General features: G+C 41.7%; 2 protein-coding genes across 2 annotated transcripts in view; both read right to left on the bottom strand.

Annotated features, from left to right (window-relative positions):
* Positions 1–3,652, bottom strand: part of LOC135520964 (carboxypeptidase Q-like) — a 67,408-nt gene extending 63,756 nt beyond the window's left edge. The window contains exons 1-4 of the mRNA XM_064946848.1: positions 3,532–3,652; positions 2,571–3,009; positions 1,576–1,783; positions 417–624 (exon numbers count right to left, since the gene is read on the bottom strand). Coding sequence (XP_064802920.1) covers positions 417–624; positions 1,576–1,783; positions 2,571–3,009 — 855 coding nt within the window. The 5' untranslated portion in view covers positions 3,532–3,652. The remainder of the gene's footprint in view (positions 1–416; positions 625–1,575; positions 1,784–2,570; positions 3,010–3,531) is intronic.
* A 390-nt stretch (positions 3,653–4,042) lies between these two features.
* LOC135520965 (syndecan-2-like) lies at positions 4,043–19,433 on the bottom strand. The gene is made up of 5 exons (XM_064946849.1): positions 18,948–19,433; positions 8,678–8,780; positions 7,943–8,097; positions 7,617–7,776; positions 4,043–6,747 (listed from the first exon to the last, which is right to left on the bottom strand). Exons 1-5 carry the CDS (start codon positions 19,005–19,007, stop codon positions 6,584–6,586), a joined length of 642 nt encoding a protein of 213 aa, XP_064802921.1. The 5' UTR covers positions 19,008–19,433; the 3' UTR covers positions 4,043–6,583.
* Positions 19,434–21,014: the final 1,581 nt, after the last annotated feature.

Consider the following 21,014-nt stretch of genomic DNA (forward strand, 5'->3'; position numbering starts at 1 on the left):
CAATTCAGGCAATTTAACGCATTATGGATTTCTGTCCTCATCACCCAGCTCTAATTCATCTTAAGAAAGCTTACTAGCAAATTCAGTGCTAGTAGGAAATGCATATTATTATCATTTATTTTTGGAGAGGAGAAAGAAATAGTTTCCCTATTCAACAAATAATCTATATGGGATCCCCTTTAAAGTTTCAAATAAACATTTGTATAATTTTTATTTGACTAGGCAAGTCAGTTATGGGACGGCCTAGGAACAGTGGGTTAACTGCCTTGTTCAGGGGCAGAACGGCAGATTTTTTTTACCTACCTTTTGGTTACTAGTCCAACACTCTAACCTACCTGCTGCCCCAGGTAGCCTAGGAAGGGGGTAGCAATTTATACAAATGGTTTAGACCCAATGGGACATTTCTTGTAGATTACCTGTTCTGGGTGCTCACTGCCGATGATCTCAGCCACAGTGTTGAAGGAGTCAGCATCAGGGAAGGTCTGGGCGTTCATGGTGAGTCGGACCACAATCCTCTGGCCTCGCTTAGCCATCCTGGCCATCATCATGGCGTCTTCCACTGTAATACAGGCGGTAGGGATCTTCTGCACTCCCTCCTGGTAGTCCTGCCAGCCTGTGTGAGGACTGCAACACAGAGAGACCCATGTTAGAAATTATCAGCAGAAATAGGGCACTGTACTACTTTTGGATTCCCATAAATTACTTATGATAACACACTTTCAAAAAGTCAATTTAAAACAATATAAAAGGTGTACTAGAGGAATACAAGTATATGGAATACACAAATAGCTAGAAATGTGGGACAAAAATTACATACAGTCAGACTTGACAGGAAGAGAGATGGCAACATGCAGTCCCAGCCTTAGTCAAGCATTCAACTAATTGGTATTATAAGGGAAGGGATACATTGGATCATTGTGACCCATCCAGTACCTGTTGATGGAGAAGGGTGTGATGGACCGGATGAGAGTAGTCAAGCATTCAACTAATTGGTATTATAAGGGAAGGGATACATTGGATCATTGTGACCCATCCAGTACCTGTTGATGGAGAAGGGTGTGATGGACCGGATGAGAGTAGTCAAGCATTCAACTAATTGGTATTATAAGGGAAGGGATACATTGGATCATTGTGACCCATCCAGTACCTGTTGATGGAGAAGGGTGTGATGGACCGGATGAGAGTAGTCAAGCATTCAACTAATTGGTATTATAAGGGAAGGGATACATTGGATCATTGTGACCCATCCAGTACCTGTTGATGGAGAAGGGTGTGATGGACCGGATGAGAGTAGTCAAGCATTCAACTAATTGGTATTATAAGGGAAGGGATACATTGGATCATTGTGACCCATCCAGTACCTGTTGATGGAGAAGGGTGTGATGGACCGGATGAGAGTAGTCAAGCATTCAACTAATTGGTATTATAAGGGAAGGGATACATTGGATCATTGTGACCCACCCAGTACCTGTTGATGGAGAAGGGTGTGATGGACCGGATGAGAGTAGTCAAGCATTCAACTAATTGGTATTATAAGGGAAGGGATACATTGGATCATTGTGACCCATCCAGTACCTGTTGATGGAGAAGGGTGTGATGGACCGGATGAGAGTAGCCACAGCTCCTACTTCCGCTGCCTTGGATGCCCCAAACTCCCTGTACTGCACTGTCTCCCCATAGCTGACAAAGGGCTGGTTATACACCACGATCTTCCCAATGGCTTCCTTCTGCATTTTTTTCAGCTCCTCAAAAGACTCCACCACCAGCACCTCTGCTTCAATGCCTGAACCGAGAGGAGACCGAAAGCCACAAAAAAGTGACATGCTTGGCACAACGGTCTACGGTACTGCATTTCAGTGCTTGAGGCGTCACTACAGACACCCTGGTTCGAATCCAGGCTGTATCACAACCGGCCATGATTGGGAGTCCCATAGGGCAGCGAACAATTGGGCCAGCGTCATCCGGGTTTGGCCAGGGGTAGGCCGTCATTGTAAATAAGAATTTGTTCTTAACTGACTTGTCTGGTGAAATAATGGTTATATAAAAATACATCAGTGCACCAGTCGAAGATTCATCTAAATATCTACACCTTGGCTTGAGTTGGGGCCTAGCAAATAGTGGCAACACCATCAGCATTGTCTAGGCTTGAGTGATAGAACTCCTCGCTATAGAACACAGGGGCAGTTCCACAATAACGGAATTATGCTGAGACTCCAAAACCATTGATTTAAACATTTAACAAACCATACAACTCTATGCACATGGACTACAATGAATAATTCACAAAGGAAAAAAATAAAATAAATAACACTTACTGGAAAACAGATGCAAAGTTTGGTAACTGAATTACAGTAAAAATCTCCCTCAGTTTTATTCTGTTACCAAACTTTGCACCTGCAGTTCTTCCTATAAATGTATTTTTGTAAAATGTTCAGTGGAAATTGTAGTCCTTGTGTATAGAGTTATATGGTTTGTTAAACTTTGAAATCAATGGTTTCTGTTTGGTATACATTTTTAAGTGAAAAATATTGAGAGTAATTTCATTTATGTGGAATTGCCCATAGACCTACCTTCTTGGGGTGTAGCCACACTGCTGCCCAGTCCAAGGATGGCCATGGTGTGATTCCAGGGCTGTAGCATCACGGCGCTCTCCTCTCCCCTGACCCAGTGTGGGATCTTCACTGGTTCTAGATGTACGTTCTCCAGCCCATCCTTCCTCAGGGCACTGAACATATACTTGATAGCCAGGTCCAGGTTCTTAGAGCCACTGACACGGTTCCCTATTGTATCTGTGAAGTCTGCCAGTCTCTCATAGGAGCGGTTCTGGGCTTTGCCATACACAGCCAAGTCTATGATGCTCTTGGCTACTTTTGCATAGCTGGCAATTTCTTTAGCGGTCTCTGGAAATGGCTTTCCACCAGTACTGTGTGGCAAACAGTTACAATGGAGAAATGTGGCCAAAAGAGTCAGTGAGGAAAGGCCACATTGTTTTATCTGCCGGCCCTGCATCTGGAGGCAGACAAGAACATATGAAGGTTATTTACAAATACTTTCCTCGTGACAACAGTCTATTTACGCTAATGCACCGACCACACTACATTTCCCTAATTTGCTTAAAATATGACAGCACGCTACACGTGCCAGTGTTTACTTCATTACTGGGAACAGAAACGTATTGAGGTACAGCGGCAACTAGTATGGGCGGACTGGAGCTCCGACGTAACTCATTTTTTAATAACTACAGATTTCAGAGACATTGTTCCGTGTAATTGCAGGCTATTCTTTGGGTGCTCAAATCACTTTTTTTTTTTAAACAAATGTGACGTCGGTCCAGACCAGTCATAGAGTTTAGTCGGCTATTTGACGCAGTGAAATGCATAGCAAAACAAGGAAGCAAGCCACAAGGATCCGTATAGCTGACGTTGTCAGTCGTTGTGATTCCTAACTAGCGAAACATGAAAGGACTTTTAAATTAGGACACAATAAAAAAAGAACAAACCTTCTTCTACAGTTAGTTGGTAAATTGCTTACCGTCTTGACAGGTGGAATAATTCACAATAAATGTTATTCTTTCGAGCCAACTAGCTATTTCTTATCAATTTCAAAATAACTTCCGTGATATGAATGACTACGGCAAATCAGTAGGGACAGCCATGCGTTTTCACGTTCGTTGAAAATTTCATTTAGTTTTGTTTTTGTTTCTTTACCAAATTGTAATAAAAAAAAGTCTGCTCTAATTACTACCCTTGATGTTTACTACGGACATTTTGCTTTTCTTTCTGCATGACTTGGTATGAGCAAACATTTAGCTCACAGCAGCCTGCATGTTTAGTGTTTTGATCAGAGATCGCAAACTTATAAAAGCTATTTATATTTTTTACATTTTATTTCAGCTTGCACATGAAATCTGAGATACCACATATGGTATTTGTGCTGCAAGTTATATTCTTACATTTGCTTTGTAACAGTGTCAAAATTCCAAAGAACACAGACATATGTTGGAGTCTTATCAGAAATAGAACCAACTCAAGAGAGAAGAAACCACATTTGATGATTTAATATTAAGCCACATTGTTTATTCAGTAGTGTCTCCCATCATAACATACAACACTGCTTTTGTAACACTAAGTTGCCATCAGTATCCTGTGCTTATATTCGTGACTACTACTTCATGCCACTGAGAAGATATCTTTTGTCCCAAACAGTAAAAAAAAAAAAAAAAAAAAAAACTTTCAGAATGGTAGGCACTTCAAAGGCTTAAAACATTTGTGAATATACTTGAACATATTTCAAATATGTAATATAAATTAATATATAAATTATAGTACAGACATTATACAGATGCACCACTGACCTAAAGGTAGTTAGCGAAATTGTGTTGCATAAGCAGCACTGCCAAGATTTCAATGAGCAAGATTTCACTCTGTCACACATACAGCATTTGCACACGGGTTCCCGTCACAGCCCGCTCTTACAATATGGCAGCCACTGGACCAAAACAGCGGAGAAGTTTAGCCTCGCGCTCTTAGTTGTGGAAATTGACCCACTATGCAGTTTTACTTTATGCATCGACATCATTTCGCTGAGTCTACCTTTAGAATAGTCAGGACTGAAGGTCACTAAATAACTGGGGACATTGTGTTGCATGTGATAAATGGCAAAAACACTGTTCCAAGTCCAAGGAAAGTCTTACTGTGAAGTACCTTTATTCAATAATTACGTACCATGAGAAACACATCAGCCCAGTGATCATAGAAGTTATTTATTTTAGGGAAGAGGAACCGTCTGTTCTATAGTAGACATTCATAATTCTTTACAGATGCTAGAGGGGGAACAGATAAGTAATAAGGTACACCATGTCCTGTTCACTGGGACTACATCACAAATAGCACCCTAGTCCCTATTTAGTGCACTGCTTTTGACCAGTGTTCATATGGCTCTAGGGTGCCATTTGGGAAAGCGCCCTGGACTTTCGAATGACAGATTTTCAGTCAAAGTTGAAACAGATATTACAGAGACATCCGGTGTCCCATCTGTGGCTAGAGTAAATCACTGTACTAAAGAAATGACAAAGTCAACTGAAAAGAGTTGAGCGCATAGGACTGTTCATTAGCATTAGTTCCCCATATCTAGCAAGTCATCATTTAAAAGCTGCAGATAAATGAAAAAAAATCAGCTTTTATATCATAAATTGGTGAGAAAAGTTTTGCAGGTTTGTTTATAAAAACACCCAAGTCTTAAAATACCATTGTGATCAGAGGAGAAAATTCATGGACCTAATAGTGAAACCTACTGAAAAGGTTTCACTATATTTTGGGTAACAGAAACTGGTACACCGAGTACATATAGCAGCGGAGGCTGCTGAGGGAGAACGGCTCATAAGAATGGCCAGAACGGAGTAAATGGAATGGCATCAAACACCTGGAAATCATGTTTTTGATACATTACCATGAGCCGGTCTCCTTAATTAAAGGTGCCACCAACCTCTTGTGATATAATGCACGTGTCAAACTCATTCCACGGAGGGCTGAGTGTCTGCAGGTTCACTCATCCCTTGTACTTGATTGATTAAGGTCCCTAATTAGTAAACACCTCACCAGGTTGTCTAGGTCTTGAGAAGAAAAAACAAAAACCCAGACACTAGGCCTGCCATGGAATGAGTTTTACACCCCTGCCATTAAAAGTACCATTTAAATCAGTGTTTAACTCCAGGCCTCGAGTACCTCCGACAGTACACGTTGTTGTAGCCCCAGACAAACTCACCTGATTTAATTCAAATTGAATCAGGCAAGTTTGTCAGGGACTACAACAAATGTGTTCTGTTGGGGACTGGAGTTGGTAAACACTGCTTTATATCAGTAATGTTTTACTAGAAGGGAATGTCCTTTGCTTTGGTGAGATGAAACTGGGTAGTTATGGAATCCTGTAATTCATTTCACACAATGACAAGAAAAATACCATAATAACAAAGCAAAAAAAAATGTTTAATCCAAGTTAAATTGGAGACCAGATTGCTTTGAGACTAGAAACATTACATCACCTCAACATGAAAAACATAAGTTAATGAAAAAAAACAACTTTGGACATGCTATGAAAAAAATCAAAAATAGAATAGCTATAAGGACAATTATATTCTGTCATTTTTATTTCAGTGACCTTTAAAAAGTTGCTTTTCCTTCCTTACAAATATGTACCTCTACAGTTAGAAAGTGGTCCATGACCATCTATGAATATGTTTCACGTCCTCACATGACAAGGAAATTCTCCAACCGTTCTAATGATCCAAAATATGAAACATTTACAATAGCCCTGTTTGGCCTCATTAAGGAAAAGTATATATTTGCTATATGAAAAAGCTCCTTGAAACACTTCCTCATTCAATACCATTTCAACCAACAGCATGCGAGGAGGACCCTGCTGTATGAGATGTTTTGTATGCATCCCAAATGACACCCTATATGGTGCAGAGATACTGGTTAAAAGTAGTAAGTACACTATAGAGGGCATAGGGTGCCATTTGGGACACAGACTTCGTCTTTATGTTGCTCCAGAGGTTTCTCCTCATAGTGACGGTGGTTGTGTTTCAGGCATAGAACTCCTTGGTGGGGGCTTTCTGATAGGCTGAGCTAGGGGCCTTGCGTTCTCCGAGGACGTAGCTCCCCTCGTCCTTCTTCCTCATCCTGTAGACCAGGAGGAGGATGAGGAAGATGGCGAACAGCAAACCTATAACCCCGCCAGCTATCACCGCTAGGGGGGGGGACAACAACGTCAGAAGATGATTATTGATCAATAATTCAATACAAGTGATTGGTGTTGACAACACAACAGTGGAACCTTGCTAGAAGATAAAGTGTTAATAATAGTCCAATCAGATATGACAGCCCTCTACCAGACTGTGTGGGGCAAGGTGATTACCCCAACCCGATTAATTATACCATGTGTTGTCTCACCTAGCTATATTAAAGATGAATGCACTAATTGTAAGTCGCTGGATAAAGACCATCTGCTAAATGACTAAAATGCAAAGTAAATGTAACCCCATTACCTTCTCTTAACGTGGATGAACAATTAAGAGGGAACTATGATTGGCAACAACTCACACTGAGAAATGAATGTGGAAAAGCACCCTGATAGCTGCAGTCCAGTGCATCAAAGTTAAGATCAATGGACTAATCAAATATGAGACGGAGCCGACTCAGGAGGAGTCACAATTATACTCTTCATTCATAACATGCTTTCATTGTAAAACGATCCCGAAGTGTTAGTTGCTTGACTCAGTCTCCTTCCCTCTGCTATCAAACGACAAAACAAAGTCTGTTTTTATTGATTCTGAAAGCAAAGTCTAGAGTTACCCAATTTAAAAGAGGCCAAGTTTCAGATCCAATCTCTGATAGTGGGCTGTTTTGAAAAATGATCTCTTCAATTGGAACTGATAGATTTCAGATGACTGTTTTGATGAATCAGTATCGTATTGTGTATCGCTTTTTTGTGTGATGTTTAACATATGTTGTCTCATGATATTTTATTGCTTTCATTATGTTCAGGTCTCATTGGAAAAAGAGAGACGTTAATGGCAATACCATCTCCTGAATAAATAAACAAAAACCAGAACATACCTGCTAGCACCTCCGTTCTCTGGAATAGGTTTTCGGAGTGTACATCGTAGGGTACGTCTGCCTCGTACAGCAACCCGGAAGCCCCAGTGGTGCTGGGAGGAGCTTCACTACTGATAACAGTCTCCTCTGTCACGTCCAGAGACTGCTCAGGGACCTGGGTCTGACACACACAGACAGAGGGAGAAAGATACATTTAGATTTTCACAGCAACTATAAAACCACAGGGATACTATTAAGTCCTTGCCATGCCAGCAGTGCAAGGCGAAATGAAACCACACTACTGGCTCAAAAGCCCACACTAAAGTCAGTTAAAAGGAGAGGCATACCTCTGTTTCTGTCTCAGCCATTTCTGTGCCCAGGTCAGTGAATGTCAACATCTCCATTGTGGTTGAAAGGTCTGGTAGAGAGTCCTGGGTTGGCTCTGCTTCAGGAGCGGCGAACACCCTTTTCACTTTGACTGGCTCAGTGACCTCACCGATAACTGAGGAGAAAAATCATCTCAAATGTATTGACCCCAAAGAGAAATGTGGTTTGCAGGCAGGGCTAACATGATAAACAACAAATCACAACAATGCTAATGGATTCACTACTAATGACGGAGGCCCTTTTCATAATGAGTCGACCAATAACGTCACACAACCCCTGCCATACTGAAACAGAAATAGACTGCAAGCCAGATCTGTTTGGGTGTTCTTGTACAGTACATTATACAGTCTATGGTTCAGTATTACTTCAGGTTAGGGTATATGAAATAATGACTCATTCCTTATTGAACGTCTCTCTACATGACATATGCTGGGTAATTAACATAGTCTTGATTGACTGCATGTGAAACATCATTCACCGCCTCCGTAGGTCCATTGTGATCCTGCAGTACCAGTGTGCCCTAGCAGGTTAACCAAAGTCAAAAGGTTTCCGTGCACCGTCTAGGACCTTCGTAGAGCCAGTACAATTATAGATTTACATACAGCTATAACTCTTAACATGGCATTCGGGTTGCTGTGTAAATGACATTAGGATACAAGGGTGAAATATTTTAGAAGGAAGCAACCATTGCTTACTCATATCACCGGACCCGGAGCCAGAGTTGTAACCGTCGTCGTCTACGGAGTCTCCTGATTGGTCATCCAGGTACAGGTAATCCGACTGGGCCGAGATCAATATCTGTGAATGGAGAACAAGAGATGAACGAAAAAGTGTCTCCACCCTATAAATTGAATTCGACAGGTACCTACATGCTATTTAGGCAATCAGGCCTGAGGGGTGTGGTATATGTCCAACATACCACGTCTATGAACGCTGCAATGCAGAGTACAGCCTGGATACAGCCCTTAGCATGTTGGCCATATACCAAACCCAAGATGCCTTATTGCCATTATAAAATACTTCCACATAAATAGAACAAGAGCATTTGCATCATATCCATGGTATATTGTCTGAAATACCACAGCTTACCGCTGATTCAGAGGGGTTGGGTTAATTGCAGAAGACACATTTCAGTTGTACATCTGACTAGGTATCCCCCTTCCCTTGATCAGCATCCAGGACCCATAATAATACTCAATAACTGATCACATGACAAACTACTACCAGTGTAGATTTCATGCCCTTAAGATTATACAAACACTTCACTGTGGAGGATATCTATGCTGTTTATTTTATACAGGCATTAGAAGCACAAGAGCAAAACAAATTTGAAAGAACCATGCTAAGAAAATCAAGACAAATATTTTGGGAGAATTTTAAATGTATTTTTTAAATCTCAGTTCCCTGGGAAACAATCAAATGAACAGAAGCAGAAGTCTCATGAGCCTCCCCATTACCTGAAATACCACTTAGAAGCTATGAATGCCTGGATCAAATCTTCCCATTTTCTGAAGCAGAAACCAAAGACAATGTATCAGTCTTCCTGTAATTCCTCTGCATGTGGAGAGCAGATTAAAACAGGAAGGTGTCATTGTCTGACTGGCTCATCCAATCCCAAGGCAAAGTGTTATTGTGAACAGAAGAATGAATAAACAGACACTTTTTAGCGCAGGAGGCTGCTCTCAGAGCAGATGGAACCATGTAGTCTGACTCTCTGAACCCTTCTAGGTCATCCCTCCCAACCCCCTGCATTCCTTTAGATCTCTGGCCCACCACAGTAGTCTGGTGGCCACCTCTTCAACTAGCCTGTCAGGGCTCATGGAAATCACCATTCACAGCCACTGATGCTCACCAAGACGTGTGATGTTTCCACACAATTGTGCTTCCCAAAATCCCCACAAAAGCAATACGTCTGACAAAGGTACTAAGGATGCACCCTCTGTGTGTGCGCGAGCACACACACACACACACACACACACGTCGAGGTCTGCCTTTTTGCTCCTCTGATGAATGTTGACACTAAGGAGCCTGGTTCAATGTTCAGGTCTTTGTTCATGAAGGAGAGGGGGAAAAAGTGACATACAAGGATGATGTAAGAAAAAGGAAGGACTCTTGCTTCAAAGGAAGCAAAGCCTAGTACACAATAAGAGGACAAGTCATTTCAGACTCACTGAAGGAGAGATGCTTCAAAGAGCACAACAATGGCTCTGGCTGAAAAGAGGGAATACCCAGCTAGATAAAGACCTTCCCTTTTGGCCTCTGGGGTGACATTTTCTTTTTGAAATAATTGTAATCTGTACAAAAACACATCTTTGGTATGCCATTGGGTTGTGCTCCAGTTGTCTTTCAAACTGTCACACACAGTGAATCGTCTTTTGTTTGCTATGCAACATACTATAGAGAACGCAGCAGGCAGAACATGAAAGAGTAAGTGATGAGCAAAGTAATCCAGGAAAGCAATGTATAAAAGTGCTCCCATGTCAACTAATGCTAGAAGACCACAGTGCTACTTAACGGTGTTAGTACACATTATACATACATAACCGTGGTATTCAAACGAGGCTGCAATGAAAACGAATGGGACTGTAGCGACTGCATTGGCATCAAAATCCAGAGTGTAAGCTACGTTTCTATTCAAGCGTTGATTGACATGGTAATGGACCAATAGTATTTGAGAAAAGATAGCAAACGGCCCCCTCTGACACTATGTTCTATTGTGATGTGTCAACGCTCAAGGCATGTATACTACGTTTGAGCTAGGTGCAAAAATGTTGTTCAGAGTCTAATCATATAGCATACTTTTGTGTGTTCACGTCGGCCTCTGGAAAACAGAGCCTGACACAATCTTAGCCTAGAAGACCACATGTACACTATGAAGAGTAGGACTGGAGTCATGAATGACTGAAACCTACTGTACACTACTTCCGTTTGCCAGCCCTGAAAACACTTCCCAGTATTTAAAAGTATTTGACCCAGGTCTACTCAGCCGATTTAGCCTCTGAAGCAGTCAAGTGTTATGACAAATGTCAAGTTGACCCCAAACATCCAATCGAGATAACATTGTGAGAACGATGGAGACTCTCAGGGACAGCCGGTGACCATACAGTAGTAGTCTCGTCAGTGTGAATGCCCAGCCACTGAATCATGAAGTACAACATCAATACAGACTGACGTTAAACAGCCCTAATCATTTCCTCCAATGTCCTTTGTTGATCAGGATTAGTCAAAGCCTCAGATCAGGCCCCGGTAGAGGACAACTGGCTACTGAAAGGCCCTATTTTCATGCTCCCGGCATTCCATTTTCTTATTAGATAGTAGTGTTAGCCTGTTAGATAAATCCGAACCTAAGATTGTGTTCACATCAGCCTCTGGGAAAACAGAGCCTGACACACAAAAGTATGCTATATGATGAGACTCTGAACAACATTTTTGCACCTAGCCCACATGTAGCATACATGCCTTGACAAAATACACTGTTCAAGATGTGAGGATCAATTACGTTCACATCTTATGAATAGAACAGACTAAAGCAGTGGTTTATGGGGGTTTCAACAGCATCATATGGGGCTGCCTCAACTCTTCAGAGAGAGGTAGAGCGAAGAGGCGATGAGAGAACCATGTTTGCAGCAGTACGATGTGGTGGTGAATAATATCTCTCATTCCAAAACAAACTGCTGTCAGACATATGAAGGTGAGCCTCACATTCCTGGGCCAAAGTAGCAGCACAAGTGAGGTATTGTGCAGGGAGCTGAAGAGCTCAGGACTGGGCTTTCAGGCTGTGCCAAGTCTACAACTGAAAAGGAAATACTCCCTCTTCTCTCCCTCTGCTCACTAGCTAGCTCCTTCCAAACAGCCCAGTCAGCCAGACCCTACTAAATGGTTGAATCATTAAGGTATTGTTGTTAGCGGCTAGCACAGCAACAAATGCTGGGGACATGTCAGCTAATCATGTCCCCATCATTACAGCTGACAACTATACCCGTGGAGGAGGAGGGTAAGAGAGAACCTGCCAAGATATGGCCAACACTGGACTTATGGGGCTTTTTAAACGCATTCCAGGCAGATCTAGGATGACTACCTGATATGAATGTAATCTCAACATGAAAAACATTGGATTTCCTTTGAAAGTTCTCCTCCATGCCCTGAAGGCCTGGCTGTGTTGTTTCTCAGCATACCCCTGTCGGACAGCCAGAGGAAAACAGGACGTTCTGAGCTGCTTACCTTCACACATTAAATAACATCCAACGCTACCGGCAACACTGCCCATAAATATATATACCGTCCGTCAGCATCACCCAATGACAGCAACACCATGAATGCAACCAAACAGGTCTACCAAGACATTAACCAGCATGTGGACCAACAGCACATGAGCTCTCTAGTAACCAGCTTCCTTCCACAGTGCTGGGAAGCAGCACAGATGTTACAGGTGTGGGTTACAATATTAACCCACATCTGCCGAGGGCTCAGCTTCATACAGGGCTCAGCAGCTCTAGGCTACGTCCCAAATGGCTCTATTCCCCATTTGCACTACTTATGATGGGCCCTAGTCAAAAGTAGTGCACGAAATAGGGAACAGGGTGCCATTTGGGATAGAGACCTTGCCGATGTAGTAGGTGTCCAACCAGCCCCTCAGGAGTACACAGGAAGAGCATTAACCAACTACTAGACGGTGCCAGCGCTCCACCAGAACTGCTGCAGAGACTAGCAGGATGAATACAGCCCATTCAGACCAGAGGCATGTCTGGTGTTCTTCATATGATTCAATAAACACAGGTGTTGTACTGGGGCTATGAGGCTGGGATATTCTACGTCTTCTTGGAGGGGGGCGGAGAGCAGAATACTGAGTCAGACATTCTGGGGATATTTGTTTCATTGACTATATCTGAATGGCAGAACTAGATGTTGTGTATGTTGTGAAATTATATCAGAGAGTGACAACGGTGAGATTACATGTGCTAGTTTCAGAGTGCACAAAATATGATTTTGTCAAGCATGGTCTTTCAAAGAGAGAGACGTTACCACTACTTGTCAGAGCTTCTTATACTCCAATCCTCTCTCACTGCTGTCTATGCCTTGGGACAGGTCATCATTGTAAACAGGAAATGTGTTAAGTTATACTTACCTATATAAATTAAGATTAAATAAAAACATTAACTTTGGTCCTTGGACATAACTGAACACTACAGTAGTGTGAGTATGAAGTAGTTTAGTGTGATGTGGGACCCTGTGTGAGGGCTGGCTAATCCACACTCCAACTCTTACCTTAATGTTAAGGACTACATTCAATCAAAGCTGCATTGCAGAATTTCAGCAGCAGCTCTCTGGAATGACCTGCTCATATTAAAAATATATCTTATAATTCTAGGAAGCTTTCGGAGGTAAGAGTTCATGAAAGAGTTGGGAACAGAAAATCTAACAATCATTTATAACAAAATCCATTATTTTCTAGCTCCGTTTTCCATCCAGGTAATCACGGTTTGAGACTGTCATATGCCAGGGATTACCAGAGCCAAGACATGAACAGGGGACATGAGTGGGAGTTTCAGGAGTAGCCAAGGAAAAGCAAAGTTCAGTTGTGCAAAATATAGCTAATGTAAAGCAGATATGCAATGAATCTCAATATCTTTGTGTTATTGCCAGAGTAAAACAGCTGACAGCAAATGAGTCTGCACATGAAATCACTTCAAAAGAGAGGATTACTAAGCAATTAGTGTCTACATTCAGGCTCAATTATAATTATAGCTTTTCACATGTTCTTAAACTATACCCCAGGCTTGGTCAGACAGAAGCTATGGCTCTGTCTCAGTTTGTGGTATTCGTTGACTTGATGCCACCACACACACAGCTTTAAGACCTCTACACTGTTTACGTGCGAATATCACGTGCATGTTCATAGTTGGAGTCATGAGGGGCCCAGACACTCACTCTAGCGACGACATTTAAAAATGTCTTGATCCCATGTATTTGCCCGTTTACAAATACTAGCTTGCTGCATGTCTGGTGTTATGCTTGTAACTACTTTAAGGATTAAAAATATAATTTGTTTAAAATATATATCTTAACACTCCAGATACACATTTACTTTCAGGATTTAACTAGCTACAAAAGCAAACATGTCTGCCTCAAAATTACAAGAGATTGAACTGCTCTTACTAGTCCTTAGTTTATTTCTGACGAGGGAGAAAATGGCATGTTGGTCCACTGATCCCTACAAGAGGGGACAATTGAGAATATGTCTCTCGTCTGACCTATGCAAAGCATTGACAAGGGAAGGCATGTTCAGTACTTTTGGATGTTTTTGGCAATTACAGGCACACAGCAAAAGCATTGATGCTAGTTATAAGCTAGGAAACAACCGTTTTTCCCCATCGCCAGCGAAGCTTGGCAGGCTACCTGGCATGTCTCGAAGGCAGATTTAGTTGCTTATCCCTCAGTAGCAAAATGAGCCGAGATCGCCTGAGAGTTTTGGGATCGTTGGAATTATCAGTTGTGTAGGAGCAGTCGACGGGAAACATATTCAGATCCGAGCTCCAGCAAAGTCTGGTAATGAGTACTACAACTACAAGGGATGTTTCACAATAGTCCGGATGACAGGCCGCAATGCAAAGTACCACTTCACCATGGTCGATGTGGGCACATTTGGTTGGGAGGGAGATGCAGGCCAGTTGCCGACACCAAGGCCAGAGTCCTTGCCGATGACCCAAACACTGAGCCCATATTCCCGCTGAAGGGCAACATGATGCGACCTTATCCAGGTCAAATTCTGTAAATCTATATGACTTGTAATATTACCATGTGAGAATTATACCAATGTGAATAGAAGTAATGACATGCCTCACATAAAAGTGCTCTGGCATCCCAGTAGGTGGATGGGGCCTATGTCCCAAGTATAAATTACAGTTGTTACAGTACACATCTGATAGCCTTCATGATCCTGTTCAACACTAATGACATGCTTCTTTATGCAAAGGTTATTCAGGCCTTGATGATGCCAAGATGACATACAACTACAGTCACTCCAGAGCCAGAAGAATTAGTCCTGAAGCATGAGACGGACCGCTGGCCCATACGCCACACCTGGGTCAGAACAATCATCAACTAGATCATGAACAACTGGCAACAGTACCAAATGAGAGCAGACATCACAGATTACTATAAAACAGCAGACACACTGAGTGGACAAAACAGTAAGAACACCTGCACTTTCAATGACAGACTGACCAGGTGAAATCTATGATCCCTTATTGATTCTGCATGTTAAATCCACTTCAATCAGTGTAGATGAAGGGGAGGATACAGGTAAAAAAATATATTTTTAAGCCTTGAGAAATGGTTTGTGTATGTGTGCCATTCAGAGGTTGAATGGGCTAGACAAAATATTGAAGTGCCTTTGAACGGGGTATGGTAGTAGTTGCCAGGCGTACTGGTTTGATCATGTCAAGAACTGCAACACTGCTGGGTTTTTCCACTCTGAACAGTTTCCCGTGTGTATCAAGAATGGTCCATACACTCAGCGGTTCAGGACGACAGCTAGCCTAGCGTTTAAGAGCATTGGGCCATTAACCGAAAGGTTGTTGGTTTAAATCCCTGAGCAGACTAAGTGAAAATGTGTTGGTGTGCCCTTGAGCAAGGCCCTTAACTCCAATTGTTCCTGTAAGTCACTCTGGATAAAAGCGTCTGCTAAATGACTAAAATATCAATCTCGAATTGTGTTTTCTATTCAGTTTTGAAAGCTGTGGGCCAAGTCAGGCTCCCTCTGGATCTAGAAAAGGATCCCAAATGTACTGTTGAAATTCTTTGAAAGAAAGTCTGTGACATGCTTAGCAGTGTTCTACAAAAACACAGAAAATCCTCAGCAGAGAAAGAAAATCCCCAGTGTTGAAAGAGCAACACAGGCTCTGTGAGAAACTTCCCTCCCTTAAATCATCGCTAAATATAAATAATTGATTTAATCCAAGTGACGGAACTCAGATTCTTCAGATGGGAGGTAGTGACTTAAGTGGAGAATCTCAGACCTTTCAAATAAGACAACAAAGCTGTCAAACCACAACCCTACTAGTTTGACCCAGCAACAAGCTCAACCCCACAAGTATTCAAATCAGTTCTGATTTATCACATAAATAACATCTGCTAAAAATGTGTATCGCAGGTGTACTGAAATGCTTGTGTATTTGACCCAGCAACAAGCTCAACCCAGAAAATGTTTAAAATTCCAGACAAGCTTTGGTGGACAGATAAAAGGCAAGCCTCTTACAGAGCTGTTGAGAGAGGAGGCAGAAAGGGAGCTGGGGAAAATGAGTAGAAATACCAATGGAGCTTACATGTGAAGCTGCATGACTCCCAGACCAGCCCTATCCAGTCAGCGCTGATAGGGTCGACAGTACATACTCTACCCTGTGTACTGCATGCATGACTAACACTGGGGAGGGCCTCACTCCTGATGACAGGAAACATTTTAAAATAAGTATTTAAAATACTCTCAAATTAAGGTCAGGCAGAAAATACCACCACTTAGGATCTTGTGCGAGATTGTAGTTCCAAGGGAAATAAAATGGATTAGTTCCCGTTTTGCATTGATATCGTTATCACAGGTTGTCAGTCTGTCCTTCTGTGCATCAATTAACCCAAGAGGGTCAGGAGGACATAGTACATGTGGATTCAGAGTCCAGGTCACACCGTCTTTCACATCCAGACAGTCACCTCTGACTCACATACAGCTTCAGTGGTCTCTAAAAAGAACACTAATGTTTATTGAGTGCACGTCTGCCAGTTAGATACAGTACAAAAACATCTGGAGTGGGTGTTTGTTTTCAGGAAACCGGTATGGCCATATATGGAAGTAACGCAAGGCAAAGAACATTTAGTACCAGTCACATCTATTAGCAAAGAGCAGACAGGGGTATTCTCTCAGGATGCTTTTCAACTGGGTAAACAACGTTGGCTGGCATAACACCACAGCAAGCTGTCAGCATACACCATCATGGAACATCTTGCATTTGACCACGGTCCACGCCATTCTAGAAAAACGTTACATCAAGGTTAACTTTCACTCTAGGATGTATGATCAGAGTAGCAATGATCACAATTCCATGTACAATCAAATCCACACAAACAAAGAGAAGTCCAAACATTTACTAAATCTTCAGACATAAGCAACATTTGTCAAAAAAGTTCAAAATGAACATCTCATTATTGACCTTCAGATCTGAGCCAAACAACCTACACAGTTTCATTATCCAGTTGACAACTTCAGGGCTTCATAGATACAGAGCAGACGGTGTGTACATCACAAGGTTTTCCCATCTCACAACCCAGCCGTCTAGTGCCTTGCTGCCTAGCCACCCCCAGGTTTTCACTGAGAACTTTACATTTGCTAAGCTAATTGAGGCAGGGGAGGAATGAGAGTAGCAGTCAGTACTGAAGCTGCGGTATGTGACCATTTTCCATCCTCTCAAGAAATCCTATTTGTCAGGCTAGTATTTCATTACTTTTCTCATTCAGGATTTCCATGCATATTTCTAGAGCCTTGATCTCAGACTTAAGTAGTACATCCAACTCTAGATGTTTCTATACTGTTGAAGTTATTCCCAACCTTGCCTTAGTATTTGATGTGGGACATCTGTATGAAGCACTTTCAATTACACCATGTTGGTGATGATATGACAAGTCATTTCAGTTCCATCTAAACAGATGTTTCTTCACTGTTGACTATAATACCAATCAAGTCAGATGTCATGTTTCAGTGGTATAGTACATGAAGTACTTTCAGTGACAAATCAGTGATGACGTGTTACATCTGTTTAATATCGAGATAAAACTAGAGCAATAGTTTCTCCGTTTCCGCATTAACAAAAAGATGGATAGTGATGGAGGGAAGAGTCCTGTCCAAGATGTGATGAATTAGAGAAAAGGGCTGCCTCTCAGAGCTGGTGTTTATGTTGTCTGCTGAAAAATGGAAGGGGATGGGCAATGGTGGTGTCTGAAATGCTGAATGGACCAAATACAGTCAAATGCTCCAAATGAGGAATCTGACTGAATGTTAGAGGGGAGCGTGAGGCATGCAGCCTTCACCGCAGTTAAACACACATCAGCCTAAAATAACTTCATTTCATTCACCCACCTTCACTTTAGTAGAATGCCCATAGGTTGATACCATCACAACTATAGAACCCTGCACCCCCATTCACTTTATATCAGAGATGAGGGCCCTTGCCTTTATGTTTTGTTTCTAAAATAATCCAGGTTGGAAGGCTGGGGCCAATTAACACATATGCTCTTTACAGCCAATTGCAAACCTGCTGTTTCATAGCAATGGCCATGTTAGTTAGGGAACGGCATCACCGTACCAATGATAGAGCCATGTCTACTGTAGTGGCAGACGGAGAGGAAAAGTATACAAACCTATAAAATGTGTCATTAACTCCACTGATGGACAATTCAGTAGTTGTTTAACGTGTCTTTCAATAGGAGGTTATTGGACACGTGTTAAAAGGCAACACTGCGATCCCCTGTGTTCTCAGCCTGGTTGAATGGAACCATTTCAATCTGTTTTGACCAAGGAACAGAGACGACTATAGTTCCACACCGCCTCTTGAAAATCATATTTGACCAGTGGAATCAAACGGTAAATAAACTATTTGGTTTTACACAAATATTAAATCAGACACGTGCCTTTCTGGCAACTGTAAAAAGGTATCTTGATAAATTTGGCCCACAGTGTGATAAGACTTCAGTCATATGGGAAGGACATAAATAGGGGAATAGTTATTGACTTCTTTACTTGTAAAAGTAGCCAGATAAATTACTCGCTGATGTTATGAAGACCTCGAGTGAGACAAGCATGCAAAATAGCGTACATCGAAACCAAAGCCCGTTAAAAAAAAACATTTCAGCCGCTCCTTAGCGCGCGAGGTATAACAAAACACATTTTATGACTTTCTTTGTCCTGACAACTTTACTCACCGTTTCACTCATAAAACAGGTCGCCACCGCGAGAGTCAATAGTATCCAAGTGTTCGTCATTATTCCTTTGGAAAGAACAAACCGTGGCGAAAAATAGATATTGGCTAGCGCTCATACAAAACATATGTAATTATCTTCACAGTTGTAGACACTCTCTCTCCCAGATTATACTCTCCCAATCGAATTATTCCAAAACGAGCACAAGTAGATCCTCCCCACTCGATGTTTCTCTTCGAATAAAATAGTTTATTTCCCGTTTTCCTAGTACTTTTCTACTGAAAGGGAAAAGCGGAAGCACGCGCTATTACATGTACTAATGCGCCAGCTTGGAACGCAAGATTCATTGCGGAAACAAGGTAGTTGGGAAAGAGTCTTCTATAATTGGTTGATAGATACTTGGAACATAAAGAAGCGTCATTCACTTGAGTGTGCAGTGATAATTTAAATTGACAATTTGACAGCCACAAGTGAATGAGTTATGATAGGCTAGTAGAGTATGCCGACACAGGTTATGAACCATCCGGATATGATAGCCCCATCTCACTTCTGACACCAAGGCACGAATCCGGGGTAGCATAACACCTCACAATACATTGAAAGGTCTCAACCAGGACTCTCCAATACTGTTCCTGGAGAGCTATCGTCCTGTAGGTTTTCGCTCCAACCCTAATCTAGCTCAACTGATTCTAATAACGAGCTGGTTGGTAAAATAATTCATGAATTAATTCATCAATCAAGTACATTGGAGGAGCGAAAACCCGCAGTTACTTGGCCCTCCATGGAATGAGTTAGACAAGTGGTTTAGATGTGCGTTGTCTATAGACTTGGATATTGACTTTACTTAAATAAAACATCAATATATGAATACAAATGTAATAATGTGACTGGATCATAGAACAAAATAAAGCTTATCATGTAAATAATACTTTGATTATACCTTGCTCACAGTGTGGCAAATTTGATGTAATATTTAGTCTGATTAGTTCAGTTTTGCTTCCCCCTGTTGGGGAAAGTTGATTCGTACATACACTCAAGTTTGTGCCTGAATGACAATGTTATTATCAAAGTCCATACAATTGAGATTTTATTAAATAATACAAAACAGCTCAAAGGCACGTTTTATCATGCATCAAAAAGATTCATGTTGTTTGAAGACACAGAATAACATGACTGCTGTCCTAACATTATCTGTTTAGACCAAGGTTTCCCAAACTGGGTCCTGGGGTCCCCATTTGGGTACACATTTTGTTTTTGCCCTAGCACTACATAGCTGATTCAAATCATCACAGCTGGATGATGAGTTGGTTATTTGAATCAGCTGTGTAGTACTAGGGCAAAACCCTGGTTTAGACTGGCAAATGAAGGTCCAATTGTGTACTATGGAAGGTAAATTGTATAATGTATGCAAAGCTATACTGATGAGTAGTAAATCATAGAATGAAGGAATCTGCATGATTAGGGCTCTTTCTGGATTAATCTCAAAATGCATTGGAGAGGGTCTGGGGGGGATCTTGGACATTATCTTTCAATATATTTGAAGGAGAAGGTCTGGGAGGGGGAACTTGGACATTATCTTTCAATATGGTTGAAGGAGAAGGTCTATGAGGGGGAACTTGGACATTATCTTTCAATATGGTTGAAGGAGAAGGTCTATGAGGGGGAACTTGGACATTCTCCTTCAATATGGTTGAGAAGGAAGCGAGGCTAGGAGAGAGGATGTGTGGAATTGCATAATGACAATTTAAGATACAGCCAAGCTAATACACTCAGTAGGTAATCTGACAGGAGATATTTTCTTGATTCTTCTGAGGGCTGATGTTGAGTCAAAGTAGTCATCCCCACCGGTTCATGTCAATTATGTGGACATGTTAAGTGCTGTAGTTGATAAGTATGCCGCGTTATGATAAGACAAACATTTCACGATTTATACACATCTACATAACACATTATCAACATTCATAAAACCACCAGCGGGTTGACTCATAACCGGCAGTCCCGCGGTTATATCTGCGGGGCGGACGGGTTTAGGGTCATTACATATCGTGTGGCTGAAGGGCACGTGGGTGG

Source organism: Oncorhynchus masou, chromosome 29 (genome assembly GCF_036934945.1).
Source record: "Oncorhynchus masou masou isolate Uvic2021 chromosome 29, UVic_Omas_1.1, whole genome shotgun sequence".
Taxonomy (NCBI): Eukaryota; Metazoa; Chordata; class Actinopteri; order Salmoniformes; family Salmonidae; genus Oncorhynchus; species Oncorhynchus masou.

Bases quoted from the DNA above. Each gene is read 5' to 3' on its own strand.
- LOC135520965 (XM_064946849.1), bottom strand. From the start codon at position 19,007: ATGACGAACACTTGGATACTATTGACTCTCGCGGTGGCGACCTGTTTT. The intron at 7,777-7,942 runs GTATGCCTCTCC...TGTGTGTGTCAG, and splicing joins TGGCTGAGACAGAAACAGAG to ACCCAGGTCCCTGAGCAGTC. The intron at 6,748-7,616 runs GTATGTTCTGGT...CCCCCCCCCTAG, and splicing joins GAGAACGGAGGTGCTAGCAG to CGGTGATAGCTGGCGGGGTT.